Source organism: Papio anubis, chromosome 10 (genome assembly GCF_008728515.1).
Source record: "Papio anubis isolate 15944 chromosome 10, Panubis1.0, whole genome shotgun sequence".
NCBI lineage: Eukaryota > Metazoa > Chordata > Mammalia > Primates > Cercopithecidae > Papio > Papio anubis.
In genome coordinates, this window is record NC_044985.1 from 32,350,107 (window position 1) to 32,364,630 (window position 14,524).

General features: G+C 34.7%; 1 protein-coding gene across 10 annotated transcripts in view; it reads left to right on the forward strand.

Annotated features, from left to right (window-relative positions):
• MBD5 (methyl-CpG binding domain protein 5) overlaps positions 1-14,524 on the forward strand; it is a 493,059-nt gene that overhangs the window by 442,162 nt on the left and 36,373 nt on the right. For all 10 annotated transcript variants that reach the window (XM_003907460.4, XM_009182194.3, XM_017946523.2 and 7 more), the window contains 2 exons: positions 1,018-1,198; positions 5,589-7,724. In XM_003907460.4, coding sequence (XP_003907509.1) covers positions 1,018-1,198; positions 5,589-7,724 — 2,317 coding nt within the window. The remainder of the gene's footprint in view (positions 1-1,017; positions 1,199-5,588; positions 7,725-14,524) is intronic.

Sequence of the window (14,524 nt, forward strand, 5' to 3'; positions counted from 1 at the left end):
TTTTAGGTATTTTATACATTTGTCTTTCTCATTTCACATTTTATTTTTTATTACTTCTCCAATCATACATTTTAATTCTTTATCTAATTATCATATTTTGCATGCATTTTGGAATACTTAAAAATTGTGGAAAATAATTCATGTCTGAGAGTCATTTTCAAAGATGTCAAATCTATATTCCTATTAAATATTTCATTAAAACCACCTTTGTACCTTTTCATTAGAGCTATATCTAATATTGCTCAGCATTTAATAGTGCAATATTTTCTCTCATTACTGTAACTGCTCAAATCTGCAATGTTATTGTTAGCACTGGCATTGATAAATCTGCCACATATATTCTCAGAATCACAAAACTGAACCCTCATAGCCAAAATATGAAACTGTTTTACTAATTTGTAAGGTGAAAAGTAAAATCATGTAAAATGGTAAAATATTATTTGCTATAGAAATAGGTCATTATTTTGTGAATGTCTATTATAATGCTAATTTTAAAAGTAAAGTTTAGACAATTTTTCCTTTTCATTTGTGTGTCACCACATCCAAAGAAAAGGATTTACATAATAAATAAATTTTTTAAAAAACAAGTAATAGATTTTCAAAATCAGTGACAGGATAATATTAACATAGTAATAAAATGAAGCCAAGGAAAAAGTTAAATGTAGAAATATCATAGCTTTTTGTTTTGTCTTTTTTAAGTGTATTTCATCTGTTTTTACACTGTTAGAACATCAGGAGGTATCTAAAATTTAGAACATTATCAGATATTATACCTTTTCATATGTTTATCTTGGCTGTCTTAGAATTAGGATAATATTCATTATTTACTTTGCCACTAAAAGCTTGAGTTCAGCAGAAGTACTTACTAAGTTATATAAAGTTGCCTTTCTTAAAAACTTGAGAAAGTTTTATTCAGATTTATGGCTTAATCTATGCACAACTTTTTTTTAAACAAAGGGATCTTTTTATTAAATGTTTTTACAGACATATTCTAAACAAAGGCTGTGCTTTTTCCAGGTGTTTAATTTTGATCCTGGAGCTGCTGTGAAACAGAGAACTGCAGAAGATGTTAAGGCAGATGAAGATGTCACAAAGCTATGCATACATAAAAGAAAAATTATTGCAGTGGCCACACTTCATAAAAGCATGGAAGCCCCACATCCTTCTCTGGTGCTCACCAGTCCTGGAGGAGGAACAAGTATGTAATATGGTGAAAGGTTCAGGAATTCTCCTCTCCCTAGGGAAGGAGTTGCTAGAAATCATTTTGCCAAGCATTTTCTCATTCTACTTTTCAAGCATACACAATGCTTTTAAAATTCTGTATGTTCTATCATTTTATTACAAATAGCAAACTAGTTCTGAAAAAATACAGTGAGGTTATTTCCCAAAATTTCTTACCCAGAGCATTCAGTTAAACAGGCAGAATAAACACTAATTAGTACATCCAAATGCTCTGCAAGTGTGTAAAGCTGAGCTAACAAATCTTCGCTTGGTTTTTAAGAAATAAATGTAGCCTTTTTCCCGGGGGTGGATTGGAATGTGTGGTATCACGTCCCCAAAAGCAGTGTTATTCTTTTAGTTATTTGTCAAACACCTACTAAACAGAAATCACCTTGCTGAAAACTTTTTATATCCCCACCACCACATATGCGCATGCATGGGGGCTTTAAAGATTTCAAAGCTGCAGAAAAGTTGCAAGAATAGTTCGTGGAGTATCCTTCATCTAAACTTACATTTTGTTGCAGAAGTTGCAGTTATTGTGACAATTCAACCCTAAATATTTCAGAGTACAAGGGCACACTCCTACGTAAACACAATTTAAGGCTCACATTCAGGAAATTTAACACTAATATAATATTATTATCTAACATGCAATCTATATTCAGATTTCTCCAATTGTCCTAACAGTGTCTCTCATAGTTTCATAGAAATTCAGTCTTGACCAGGTGCAGTAGCTCATGCCTGTAATCTCAGCATTTTGGGAGGCTGAAGTGAGAGGATCGCTTGAGGCTAGGAGTTTGAGACCAGTCTAGGGAACACAGCAAGACCTGTCTCTAAAATAATTTAAAAAGGAAAAAAAAGACTAGCCAGGCATGGTGGTGGCTCACACCTTTAGTCTTAGCTACTCAGAAGGCTGAGGTGGGAGATCACTTGAGCCCAGAAGTTGGAGGCTGCAGTGAGCCATGATCACACCACTGTTCTCCAACCTGGGTGATAGAGCAAAACTCTGTCTCGATTAAAAAAAAAAAAAAAAAAAGAAGTCAATCTTTTTAAAGATTTATAATGCAATCAAAGATTGTACACAGCATTTAGTGGTTACATGTCTTTATATCAATTAACAAGTCTTTTTCAATTTTTCGTGACATTGAATTTTTTGAAGCGTCTAGGCCAACTTTGCACAATGTTCCTCAGTTTGGATTTTCCTCATATTTATGTTCAGGCTAAACACATTTTGCTAGGAATACTGTATAGATGATGTTAGCTCCTCATCAGTAGACACATAATGTCGGTTTATCCCATTTTGATAACGTTAAGTTTGATTGCTTAGTTAAAACTATGTCCATTTGATTTTCCCATTATTGAAGTACCGTTTTCCCTTTATGATCAATGTGTACTCTATGGAATTACACTTTTTATACTTTGGGACTGAGGAACTTTTGAATATTAATTCAGAATAAAATATGGCTAAACACCAAAGCATTTATGAGGGATTATTGATACTTTCCAACGGAACTCTGAAAAATAGGGATGAAGAGTATAACCTGTAGTGATCAGAGAAGGCTTTATGGCAGAACTCAGATTTGGACCAGCCTTAGAAAATAGTAGGATTTAGACATCTAAGGCGGATAGGAAAAACCTTCTCCATAATGAGTGTAGCATAATAAGGGATGTTGTAGAAACTGACTTGAATAGAAGATTAGACTGATGTAGGTAAATTGGGGCCAAATCATTGATTGCTTTGGATACAAAGAAGAACAGTTGCCATGTCATGCAGGTAATTAAAGATTCACACTTAGAATTCATGTGAAGAGGTGTAACTATGTTTTCTTTTTTTTTTTTTTTTTTGCATACTACCATGGACATACTCCTACCTGTGGTTGCTCTCACATCACATTATATCATACAGTTTTATCCGTTTCTAGAGTCTGCTTATTGCCTTTCTAAAGACCCTGTCAGAATCTAGATCTGGCTTCTTTGTCATACCTATAATATACAAGTTTAATTATTGAAATTAAAGGTAAATACTTAACTAGCACAGGTAATAATAGGTACACCTCCATTCCCTTTTAAAATGATACTCTTTATGGGATTGATTACTTTTACCAGCTTCAGGCATAGCATTTATTTTAGTTTCCTAATTTTAAACTGTATTATCATAAAGTTGAGATTTGAATAATTAAAAGTTTAGAAGACTGACTTAGTAGTTTTTCACCTCCCATTATTTAAATACATAAGCATCTGTTTCTGTTTATTCTTATGGAAGGTCTACTTGAATATACATGAAAGCACTTGATGGGTGCCTAGCATTTCCACTTGCCAACTCTGTAACAAAATATCAGCCTTACTTTTGTTTATTTTGTATTTCAATTGTTTTTAAGATGGTAACTATTTTTCCCTAAGTTTTGAAGAAATTTTTTCTGAACCACAGTTATTATCTAAATTCTGTTAGTCGAATATAAAAATTCCAGTGTCTGTGTTTTTAATCACTGAACTGTAGATAATTATATAAATACACTGACACCCAAGAAAAAATACAAGTAGGTTGTTTTGTCACTAAAGAGAACATGGTCAGTCATAGGATAATAATGCTAATGATATTAGTGTTCTCACTATATGCCAAGCATAGTGCCTAAAATATTAATATTTTTCATTTTATTCCTTTAATTACAAACTTTAAAAATCTCTTTTTAACAAGAAAATAAGCTGCAGTTGAGTTTACCTACTGTAATTCTCTCATATCATTGGATCTCAACTTTTCATATATTATATCCAAAAATCATTCTATCAAAGAACCTCTACCATGATAAAATGAGAAAGTCCACGTTTTCCAAGAAAAACATATGTTCACTGCATTCTCTTACTAGTTGAATGTGCCCTATGTAGATTTATTTGGACCCCAGGTTGAGAACCACTATCTCAGAAATTGTTATATGATTTGACCTGTATAGTGTCTAGCAGATAGGATAAATATATTTAATCTTAAATGTGTAATTATCCATTTAAGTAAGCATACCTATGATTGTAGATGAATGTAACTCTACTTGCTAATATAAGTCTCAAAATAGGTATGACAGATGTATAGTTTGAATGGTGCCATTCTCATCTCCTATGCCTGTAACAGACTCATTGGCATTTTCTCATGGAGCCCAGCTAGAGTTCAGCTTCCTTTCCAACACAGCTTTCTAAGCAGCTACCACCAGTTGGTGGGAATTGGCATACGAAACAAATTTTATTTGCCATTTTCATTTTAAAAGGCATAACTTTATAAAATAGTTAGATATCTCAAGGGGCTAAAAAACTGAAATCTAGAATTCTGATGTGATAGAATGAAAATTCTGTATGATGAGTCTGCTTGCTTTTGTTGCCTGTATTCTGTCTGATCTCCAGAAAAACTGAAGGGATTCCAAAAAGCCAGGGAAGAAGAAATGCACTCATGTAAAAAGAGAATATGCAATTGGAACCCAGTACTGAAGATTTTAGCACTTCAACTAAATCTTACATGAGAAACCTATCCTAATAAAAGAATTGAAGTTTGTGGCCATACCACCCTGAATACGCCCAATTATCTAATGAAAGAATTGCAGTCTTTTACCTAAGTTGAGGTAAAAGGCTGTGGCTGTTTTTAAAACAATGACTAACTAAGGGCAAAGAAATCACAGCATTAGAAACATGATGTGAAACTAAGCATGGGTTAGTTTGCAGTATCACTGCATTTATTCTTCTTATTACTCCCATTATAAGAGATTTGGAGTCCCATTAGACAGAAATTAAGTCTTACTCTCATAGTGAAAATGTTGGGGTAAAGAAATATTACTATACCTGTTCTGAGAAGGTTGCAGTAAGATAACAGAAACATTTTTTATAAGGGTGAACATTTTGTGGTGAAAATGGCAATTCATTTAAATCACCCAAGAAAATATTATGCCACAGAGATCACAATTTTCTATTGTAACTGCATTCTTAAAAATTCGAAATCCAAAAAAATAGTAATATCACCATTTCCATCTGGACTGCCAGTCTCGATTTTGCATATTCTAAATATTATTAGAATGGCTAATGTCATTATGTATTGCTTTAGCTGCCCATGCTTTCTCAACAGATAAAAAGTAAATAAGCACAATGAGCAGTTACCGAGCACCTTTGGTCGACAAAGGGAAAATAATGTACATTTTTTAAATCAAAATTTAAAATAGTATTAATATATAGAACTATGTTTAATTGCATAGAATCACAGCTTTTATTTACAGATTCAAATTTCCAGATGTCCTTCCTCCCTCTCCCGTCCTGATTTACTCCATTCCTTCCCTCCCTCCCCCACAAAAGAGTTGAGACTGTTAACAGAATTCTTTTTTTCTCTTTCACATCAGATGCAACTCCAGTAGTACCTTCTCGGGCAGCAACTCCAAGATCCGTAAGAAATAAGTCTCATGAAGGAATTACAAATTCTGTAATGCCTGAATGTAAGAATCCTTTCAAGTTAATGATTGGATCATCAAATGCCGTGGGAAGGCTATATGTACAAGAACTGCCTGGAAGCCAACAACAAGAACTCCACCCTGTCTACCCCCGACAGAGATTGGGCAGCAGTGAACATGGACAGAAATCTCCATTCCGTGGCAGCCATGGAGGCCTGCCTAGCCCAGCGTCATCAGGTTCCCAGATATATGGAGATGGTTCAATCTCTCCAAGGACTGACCCACTTGGAAGTCCTGATGTTTTCACAAGAAATAATCCTGGTTTTCATGGAGCTCCCAATTCTAGTCCTATTCACCTGAATAGGACTCCTCTTTCTCCACCTTCAGTAATGCTACATGGTTCTCCTGTACAGTCATCCTGTGCAATGGCTGGAAGGACTAATATACCTCTTTCCCCAACCTTGACTACAAAGAGTCCAGTAATGAAAAAACCAATGTGTAATTTTTCAACTAATATGGAAATACCACGAGCAATGTTCCACCACAAACCACCCCAAGGCCCACCTCCCCCTCCTCCACCTTCTTGTGCTCTTCAGAAAAAGCCATTAACATCTGAGAAAGATCCACTTGGCATTCTTGACCCTATTCCTAGTAAACCAGTGAATCAGAACCCCGTTATCATTAATCCAACCAGTTTCCATTCAAATGTCCACTCTCAGGTACCTATGATGAATGTAAGCATGCCTCCTGCTGTTGTTCCTTTGCCAAGTAATCTCCCATTGCCAACTGTAAAACCTGGCCACATGAATCATGGGAGTCATGTACAAAGAGTTCAGCATTCAGCTTCAACCTCCCTGTCCCCTTCTCCAGTGACATCCCCAGTGCACATGATGGGGACTGGAATTGGAAGGATTGAGGCATCGCCCCAAAGATCACGCTCATCTTCCACATCATCAGATCATGGAAATTTCATGATGCCACCTGTAGGACCCCAGGCCACTTGTAGTGGTATTAAGGTTCCACCCAGGTCACCAAGGTCAACAATAGGGTCCCCAAGGCCATCAATGCCATCAAGCCCTTCTACCAAGTCCGATGGACATCATCAGTACAAGGATATCCCTAACCCATTAATTGCTGGAATAAGTAATGTACTAAATACCCCAAGCAGTGCAGCTTTTCCTACTGCATCTGCCGGAAGTGGTTCTGTAAAGAGTCAGCCTGGTTTGCTGGGAATGCCTTTAAATCAGATCTTGAACCAGCACAATGCTGCCTCCTTTCCAGCAAGTAGTTTACTCTCAGCAGCAGCCAAAGCACAGCTAGCAAATCAAAACAAACTTGCTGGTAACAACAGTAGCAGCAGTAGCAATTCTGGAGCTGTTGCCGGCAGTGGCAACACTGAAGGACATAGCACTTTAAACACCATGTTCCCTCCTACTGCCAACATGCTTCTCCCAACAGGTGAAGGGCAAAGTGGTCGAGCAGCACTAAGAGATAAGCTGATGTCTCAGCAAAAAGACTCACTGCGGAAAAGAAAACAACCACCTACGACAGTGTTGAGTTTGCTCAGACAGTCTCAAATGGATAGTTCTGCAGTTCCTAAACCTGGACCTGACTTGCTAAGGAAGCAGGGTCAGGGTTCATTTCCCATCAGTTCAATGTCTCAGTTACTACAGTCTATGAGTTGTCAAAGCTCTCACTTGAGTAGCAATAGTACCCCGGGTTGTGGGGCCTCAAATACTGCTTTGCCTTGCTCTGCTAACCAGCTGCATTTTACAGATCCCAGTATGAACTCTAGTGTTCTTCAGAATTCACTGACACAGAACATACCTTTAAGAGGGGAAGCCGTGCACTGCCACAATGCAAACACTAACTTTGTTCACAGTAACAGTCCAGTCCCCAACCACCATCTTGCAGGCTTAATAAATCAGATTCAGGCTAGCGGGAACTGTGGGATGCTCAGTCAGTCGGGCATGGCTTTAGGAAATTCCTTACATCCCAATCCACCTCAGTCAAGAATTTCAACGTCCTCCACTCCAGTGATACCAAACAGCATTGTTAGCAGCTATAATCAAACAAGTTCTGAAGCAGGTATGGTTTTATTAGAAAAAAGTACCCAAAGGTACTAAACTTTTCTACTTTTTTAAAAATTTGTACCAAAATATTTATTATGATAAGAAATGATCCTTTCCCCATTGTGAAATTCTCTTCATTTCTTTAGTATTTATAATGTTATTTACAGAATGCTAGGGATTTGTCTATTTGAAAGATTAACAGCTAAGAGGATTCCATGTGTTTCCATTATTTGTTGTCAATCTGTGTCATTTTGAATATTGTTCGACTTTCACTTGGTTGTATAACCAGTGGACTCCAAAATGCAAAATAAGCCATACAAGGCAGGGTTTCCTGTTTTGTGAGACATGTCCTTGGTCTATGCCAATATAAAAGCCGTCTCCCTAGCTTTCGTTTGTGTTCAGGTAAATGAAGTTTATCTTGGAAAATCCAAAAAGGCAAAAATAAATGGATTTTTTTTCTTGCTGCTGAACAGAAGTAGGTGAATGGGTAGGAAAAGGTAACTAGAAGTTGTACGAAGTAGAAAGCTGTCTTCTAATGTGTTTTCTTATCCTAGTTTGCTATCCTTTATTATTATTTGTTTGAGAAAACTCAAAAATGGATATTGGCTACTCCGTTTAAAAAAAAAAAAAAAAAAGCTAATTTAAGTTTTCTAATAAAAAAAAGGCTTGAAAACCTGATTTCCAGAATTTTTAATCTTGAAATTGCTTTTTGATCTTCTTGTAGAACTAAACCATTTTTACCATTGACATTAAGGTTTTGAACCCAAATCTATTGTATCTCTTCATCCACTATTAATTAAGGAAACAAATTTATTTAAAAGCAGGCACATTAGAAAAAGACCTGTGTTTTGTGCAATAGGGTCCTCAGAAATTGTTATAAAAGCTGTACAGAAGCACCTAAGAGGTGCTTAGGCATCAGAAAATTTGACTATGAAAACATTAGAAAAATATTTAAAATTCAACACTAATGATTGTGAGAAATGACAAGGAGGAAATAAAAGATGATTGTAAAGACATTATTATTCACCATGAAAACAGTGCGCTATAAAAACCAGATTGCTACTGGAAATGAGAAAACTGCTGAGTTTTTTAATAATAAGCTAGTGTGTAGGTATAATACCATCATGCTGGAAAAGCATTCTAACCCACATGTCTTTGTTGCTGATAGTAAAAGCATTTTTCTTCCTGGTGTTGCCACTTACACCTGCCATCCTTCACATCTTGTGTTATGTGTTATGTTTTGATGTCATTATTTAATGAAGAACTATTCAATGACCTCTTATGTTAAATATATATATTTTATATATATATATGGTTTAGAAGATATTTGAAATTATTAGTGCCTTCTTGATATTCTTAGTATAAAGAATCTCATGAAACTTTATTTTTTATGTGTCTAACAGTATACTTATAGGGGGCTTCCAACTTTTCACTAACTCATCATATTTCTTTTTAGATAACTCGACACAAATGAAAATTTTATTTTATGTATTTAGCAGAAAAGTTATACAGAGTTCATAACTATTTAAAATACACCATATTTATTGAGCATACCTTAAATAATTTTGATGAGACATTTTTAGTCTCATTGTATTATACAATTTTGATACCCCTTACCTCAGTTTACTTCATTTCAGGTCTAAGTTCATGTGCAAAGTATATGTATTTCATTGATGTATTTCAATTCATCTATAATGGAAAAGACCAACATTTACTTATATTCTTGTTTCTTTTGATGGTCAAGTTTAGACTTATTTAATAATGTTTTGGTCATGTTTGTTTGTTTCATTGTAAAACATCTGACCTGTACTGTTACTGCTGGGGGTGTCAAAGCATATAGGTTAAAAATGGTTAAAAATTTATTAGTGTCAGAAAAGTGTTAGCATATAAATAGCTAAAAAGGATAAGGATACATGTCTAGTAATGATATGGATATGACCAACTAGTGTAAGCTAACAGGAAGTATGTGCTTAATAAATACCTAAGTATGAATTTTTTAAGTGTTAAACCTAATAAAATTAAGTACTAATTAACATTCATAGGTCTGATGTGCAGCTGGTTATGAAAACGGATTGATTTACTAATGAATGTAATTCTTTTGATGAGCTAAATATTGAAGCAGTCTCTGATGCCATGTTTCTTTTTGCCATGTAGTGAACTGTGTCAACTGAATGTACTATCACTGTAATTGCCTAGCCTAAATATCTATTTACACTGACATTTATTCATTCATCAAATAACCATTAAGCCTTAAAGGTAGGCATTCAGAATGAGACAGTAAATGATAGTCACAGCTATCCCTGTAGGAGTATTACTGAGTATTCCTATGATACCAGAAAGACATTAGAAGAAAACCACATTTTATTCTTAAAATGTTGCTATAGCTATCTATCATCAAGGACCTATTATGTACCAGGTGATTTCCCTGAATTATTTCTAATCTGTGCGGTTTTCTAAAGTATAAAGTATTATTGTTCAATTTTACAGATCAGGAGGCTGAGGCTCAAAAAAAGTAACTGTTCTGTATCAAAACCTCAGGATTTGAACTGAGGTTCATCTGATTCTAAAATCCATTTTCCTCCCAGCTGCATAAATTCTTCATCTGAAACATTTAGTGCTCAAAAGTATTGTGTTCCCTTTCAAAATCTTTTAAAATGTTCAATAGATAATGAATTAAATCACATTAATGCATGTTGAAATCCACATTTGTTAACTATTGATATACTTCAGATGAAAGTCAGTTATTTTTGCCAATATTATAGCAAGTAATGACTAGAATTTTTATGTCAGTGCAGAAGAAGAAATACCCAAAATGTCAAGAAAACTGCCCCTTATTAGTGAATCACATTTAGTGACCTTTCTTTTAATGAATTATCACCTCACTCAAATTAGAATGGGTTTCCTAGTAGGTGACGTGTCAGTAGGCCTTTAAAAGAGATGCAGATGCTAATCATGTCATTCCAAGCATGGTAGCACAGTGAGGATGAAAGAAACCATCAGGTAACATGGTCCAGCTGTACTCTGTGGTTACAGAGCTTAGACACAACTCAGGTGACCTCCTGCTAAATCCAGTGCCTTTTTCCACTCTCCTAAGTAAAAGTTCAAAAATATTACATTAAGACATTAACAAGATAATAACTTGCTCTGAAAAATGCTTAGTTCCATTGGTAATCTATTTTTAAATCTTCTTTTAAAGAGAGTTTTCCTATGCAAAACAATCCAAATATTGATTTTTAGGCCTATATGTGAATTCTATGGAGCACATTTAAAACATACAACTAAAGTATGGGAATTGAAGGCAAAGATAGTAACAAAATCCGATAAAAGATACTAAATACTTGGAAGAATTTCTAAAACTTATGAATATACAAGGCTTTATTAATTCTACTTTGTGTTTTCAAGTTGCCTCTCCACTAAAGCTTCAAAATACTTTGCATTTTAAAGTTTACAGATTTCCACTGGCTTTTTCAATATCAAATTACAGATAAAGTTTAATATTTCCATGTAACAGATTTAGAAACTGATCAGTAGGATACTTGGTGACATTCCTCAAGTTGTAAAGCAAATCTCTGTTGGATCTGGCATCCAAACCCCAAAGTTACCAATTCTCAGTCCAAACACTCAAACTGCCAAACGCAGGTATGTTCTGGAAATCCGTCAGTAGCATACATTTAAAGCAACTTTCCATTTTTAAAGAGAGACGCATTTCAGCATGTGAGTGGCTATAGCACATGTCCTATAATATTACAGCTTAAGGAAAACTCCAAAATCAAGTACCCTTGCCTAGTAAACTTCAAAATGCCCAGGCCTCTTTAGTCCTCTGACTACTGCACACGTACTTACCAGATAACAAAAACACATGCCAGTAACCCAAGCCCCTGCAGAGGACTTAGCCCTGTTAGTATCCGCACGGTGACCCATCCTTTCCTTTGCCCTACAGTTTTTCACAATTTTCAAAGAAGGAAAAAGATTTAGATTATTCTGCCAACATACTTATTAGCAGCCCTGCCTTCTTCCAGTATGATAAAGTCATTAAGTCATTCAACACAACATAACTTTTTTCACTTTAAAATTACTTTTATGTTCTCTTTTTTCCTAATTAAAAAAAAAAAAAGGAATCAGCTCTTTTAAACACATGAAAATTTAATCCTCTAGAGGGGACACACTATGGGTTTGTGCCAGAAGAGAAAATAATTCAAACATTTATTTGCCTTAACTCTTAAAGATATGCATGACAAGAATATAAATAAGCCTACAAATAAATAAGTGTTCTTGAGTATTTATATACTTATATTTTTTTAACTGCAAAAGTAAGTTTTCTTTCAGCACAAAATACATTTGATTGAAACTCAGGACAGCCATTAATATGGTAGGTATAAGACAATGAAATAGTGAGACCACAAAAGAACTCTTTGGGTAAAAGACTACAAAGTAATGAGTTTGGTTTTTATGTCCTGTTTGTTCATTTGTTCTTGGAACATAGCAGTAAAGAAAATAAAGGGAGTTGTCATCCTGTTTATTCTAGATGAAGCTACAGGGGCAGAAAGATTAAGGGATAAAAATGCTCAAAGGTGGATTATACTATAAAGTATCCTTCTCAGGAGATGAGAGGTTTGTATAGAAATAATTCAGTGTTACATAGATTAATGTAGACTGAAGAAAGAGGAAGAGCCTCCTTGATGGCTGTGACTGAATAAACATGAGTTGCTAGTGAACGTATTTTCACTCAAATTTTTAAATGCTTAGATTTTATCCCCCATCTGATGCACAAAGTTTATAGGTTAAAAATTGTCCTCTGCACTTGTTTCTTAACCAAACAACAGAACTATACTAAATTCTGGATTGTGTGATAAAAATCAATGTCTATTATTTTAGTAAATTTTTGTAAAATGAGCCATTTATTCTTTGCTGTAAGATATTCTTAATATAGTCAATGCCTTGTTGTTTGAAAAGGTCTCCTAATATCAGGGTTACCCCACTTATTTTTTTTTACATATTCCAGGTTTAACGTTTCCTTGTATTAAAAAAAAAGGAGTTAAAATATGTTCAGCTGTAGACGTTGAGTCTATGTAATCAAAGGTGATGACAGAACTCAGAGTGGTGATGTTTGCTGATTCAGTGATCTATTTTGTACCTTTCAAGAAATAAATTGTCCCAGTGTGCAAATTGGGAGAATTTTATTCCATTACAATACACTGAGCTCACTTATAAACCCACTAGAAATCCTTCAGTTCTCTAGAAGATGCCTAAGCTATTATTACTAAAATCAAGTGGTCCAAAAAACATTTACACAGTTGCAAAACATACCCAGATTCTATGGAGTAATGTTAATTCTGCAATATTTGAGTCAAAAAAATAATGCTAAAAAATACTCCTATGGTGTCATCAAAATGGATTTAGTTTTTTCATGCGTGTAGTACTAAATAATTCAAATCATAAAATTCTTACCTTCTAGGAACTTCTATCAAACAACATTAATGCCAGCTAAGCCAAGAGTAAAGTAAAAATTATTTCTAAGCCTTATACTACTTGCAAATTCGAAGTAACAACTCACCTTTTTACAGATTAAAAGTGGAACTAGACAACAGAAGTCTGAAGGAGTTGCTGAGGTATTCCTGGGGTTGGAGCTAGTCCAGGGAAGTCCGGAGTATCTATCCAAGACCCATGGGCACAGGTATAAGAGAGAGAATTCATCACAGACATACTAGAGCAGGGCTCCAGTGCTGCATAACTCCACAGGGACCCCTTTCTCACTGTAGCCTGATAAATATGCTCCCTGGAGAACAACTCCGTAGACCATCTCCTACAGAGTTGAGCAACTCAGAGGCCTGATCCTAAAGCAGTATTTTTCAACTTTTTAAAATTCTTCCCACAATAGGAAATTAACTTACATTACAGTCCATTAGACATACATTTATAATGTGTAACAAAAAGTTTCATGAAACAAATACTTATTACATGTAATAACTTCTGATTTTTTTTATCCCATTCTATTTTATCTTATTCTATTTGGTATTTTTTAATAACAGCCATGACCCACTGAAATGATTTTAATGACTCACAAAAAGATTATTACCTAGCACTCAAGTATATAAGCTAACAGAAAGAGCTTCCACAAAATACTAACCTAGCCATGCAATGTTCTTTACATTTTCTTTTCTATTTCATTGATCAAAAATATACTAGTTGGGGCATACTAAATTGATTTTGCAGCCCACTAATAGATTTCAATACTGTTTTAGAATATCCATGAGGTAATTCAGCAAATACTTGTTGAGCACCTAGGATGTGCTAGGCACTGTTTTAGCACTGCAGGTAAAACAGGGAACAGTAAAAGGATACAAAGCTAAGCATATTCATAATCTAGAAACTCAGCCTACTCTGCTCATTAAACAAAATGAGATAAGACTTCCAGTTGGAAGACTGATGAAGCGTTTTAACTATTAGGTACTGTAGTGCACATTAAAGAACAGAAATTCTACCAGCAAGGGACTTATACTCTTTCTCAACATTTGTTTTCCCACAAATATTGAGACATGTAATAAAAGAGACATTAAAAAAAAAAAAAACCTATGACTTGAGTAAACTGAAAAATCCCAAGCATTTTAAAGTTAATTCCAACAGTTTTCAGAATAATTATAGGTGTTAAGAAAGGAAACAAAACATGATTACAGGGGGGAAAAAAACAAACAAACAAAAAAAACACCTCTTTTTCTGACTCTGACTCCATCACCACCACAAGACTGAAAAGACTGATCCCCTTGATAGTCATATAGTCATAACTACACAGACACCATATTCCAAGACTCAAGCTGC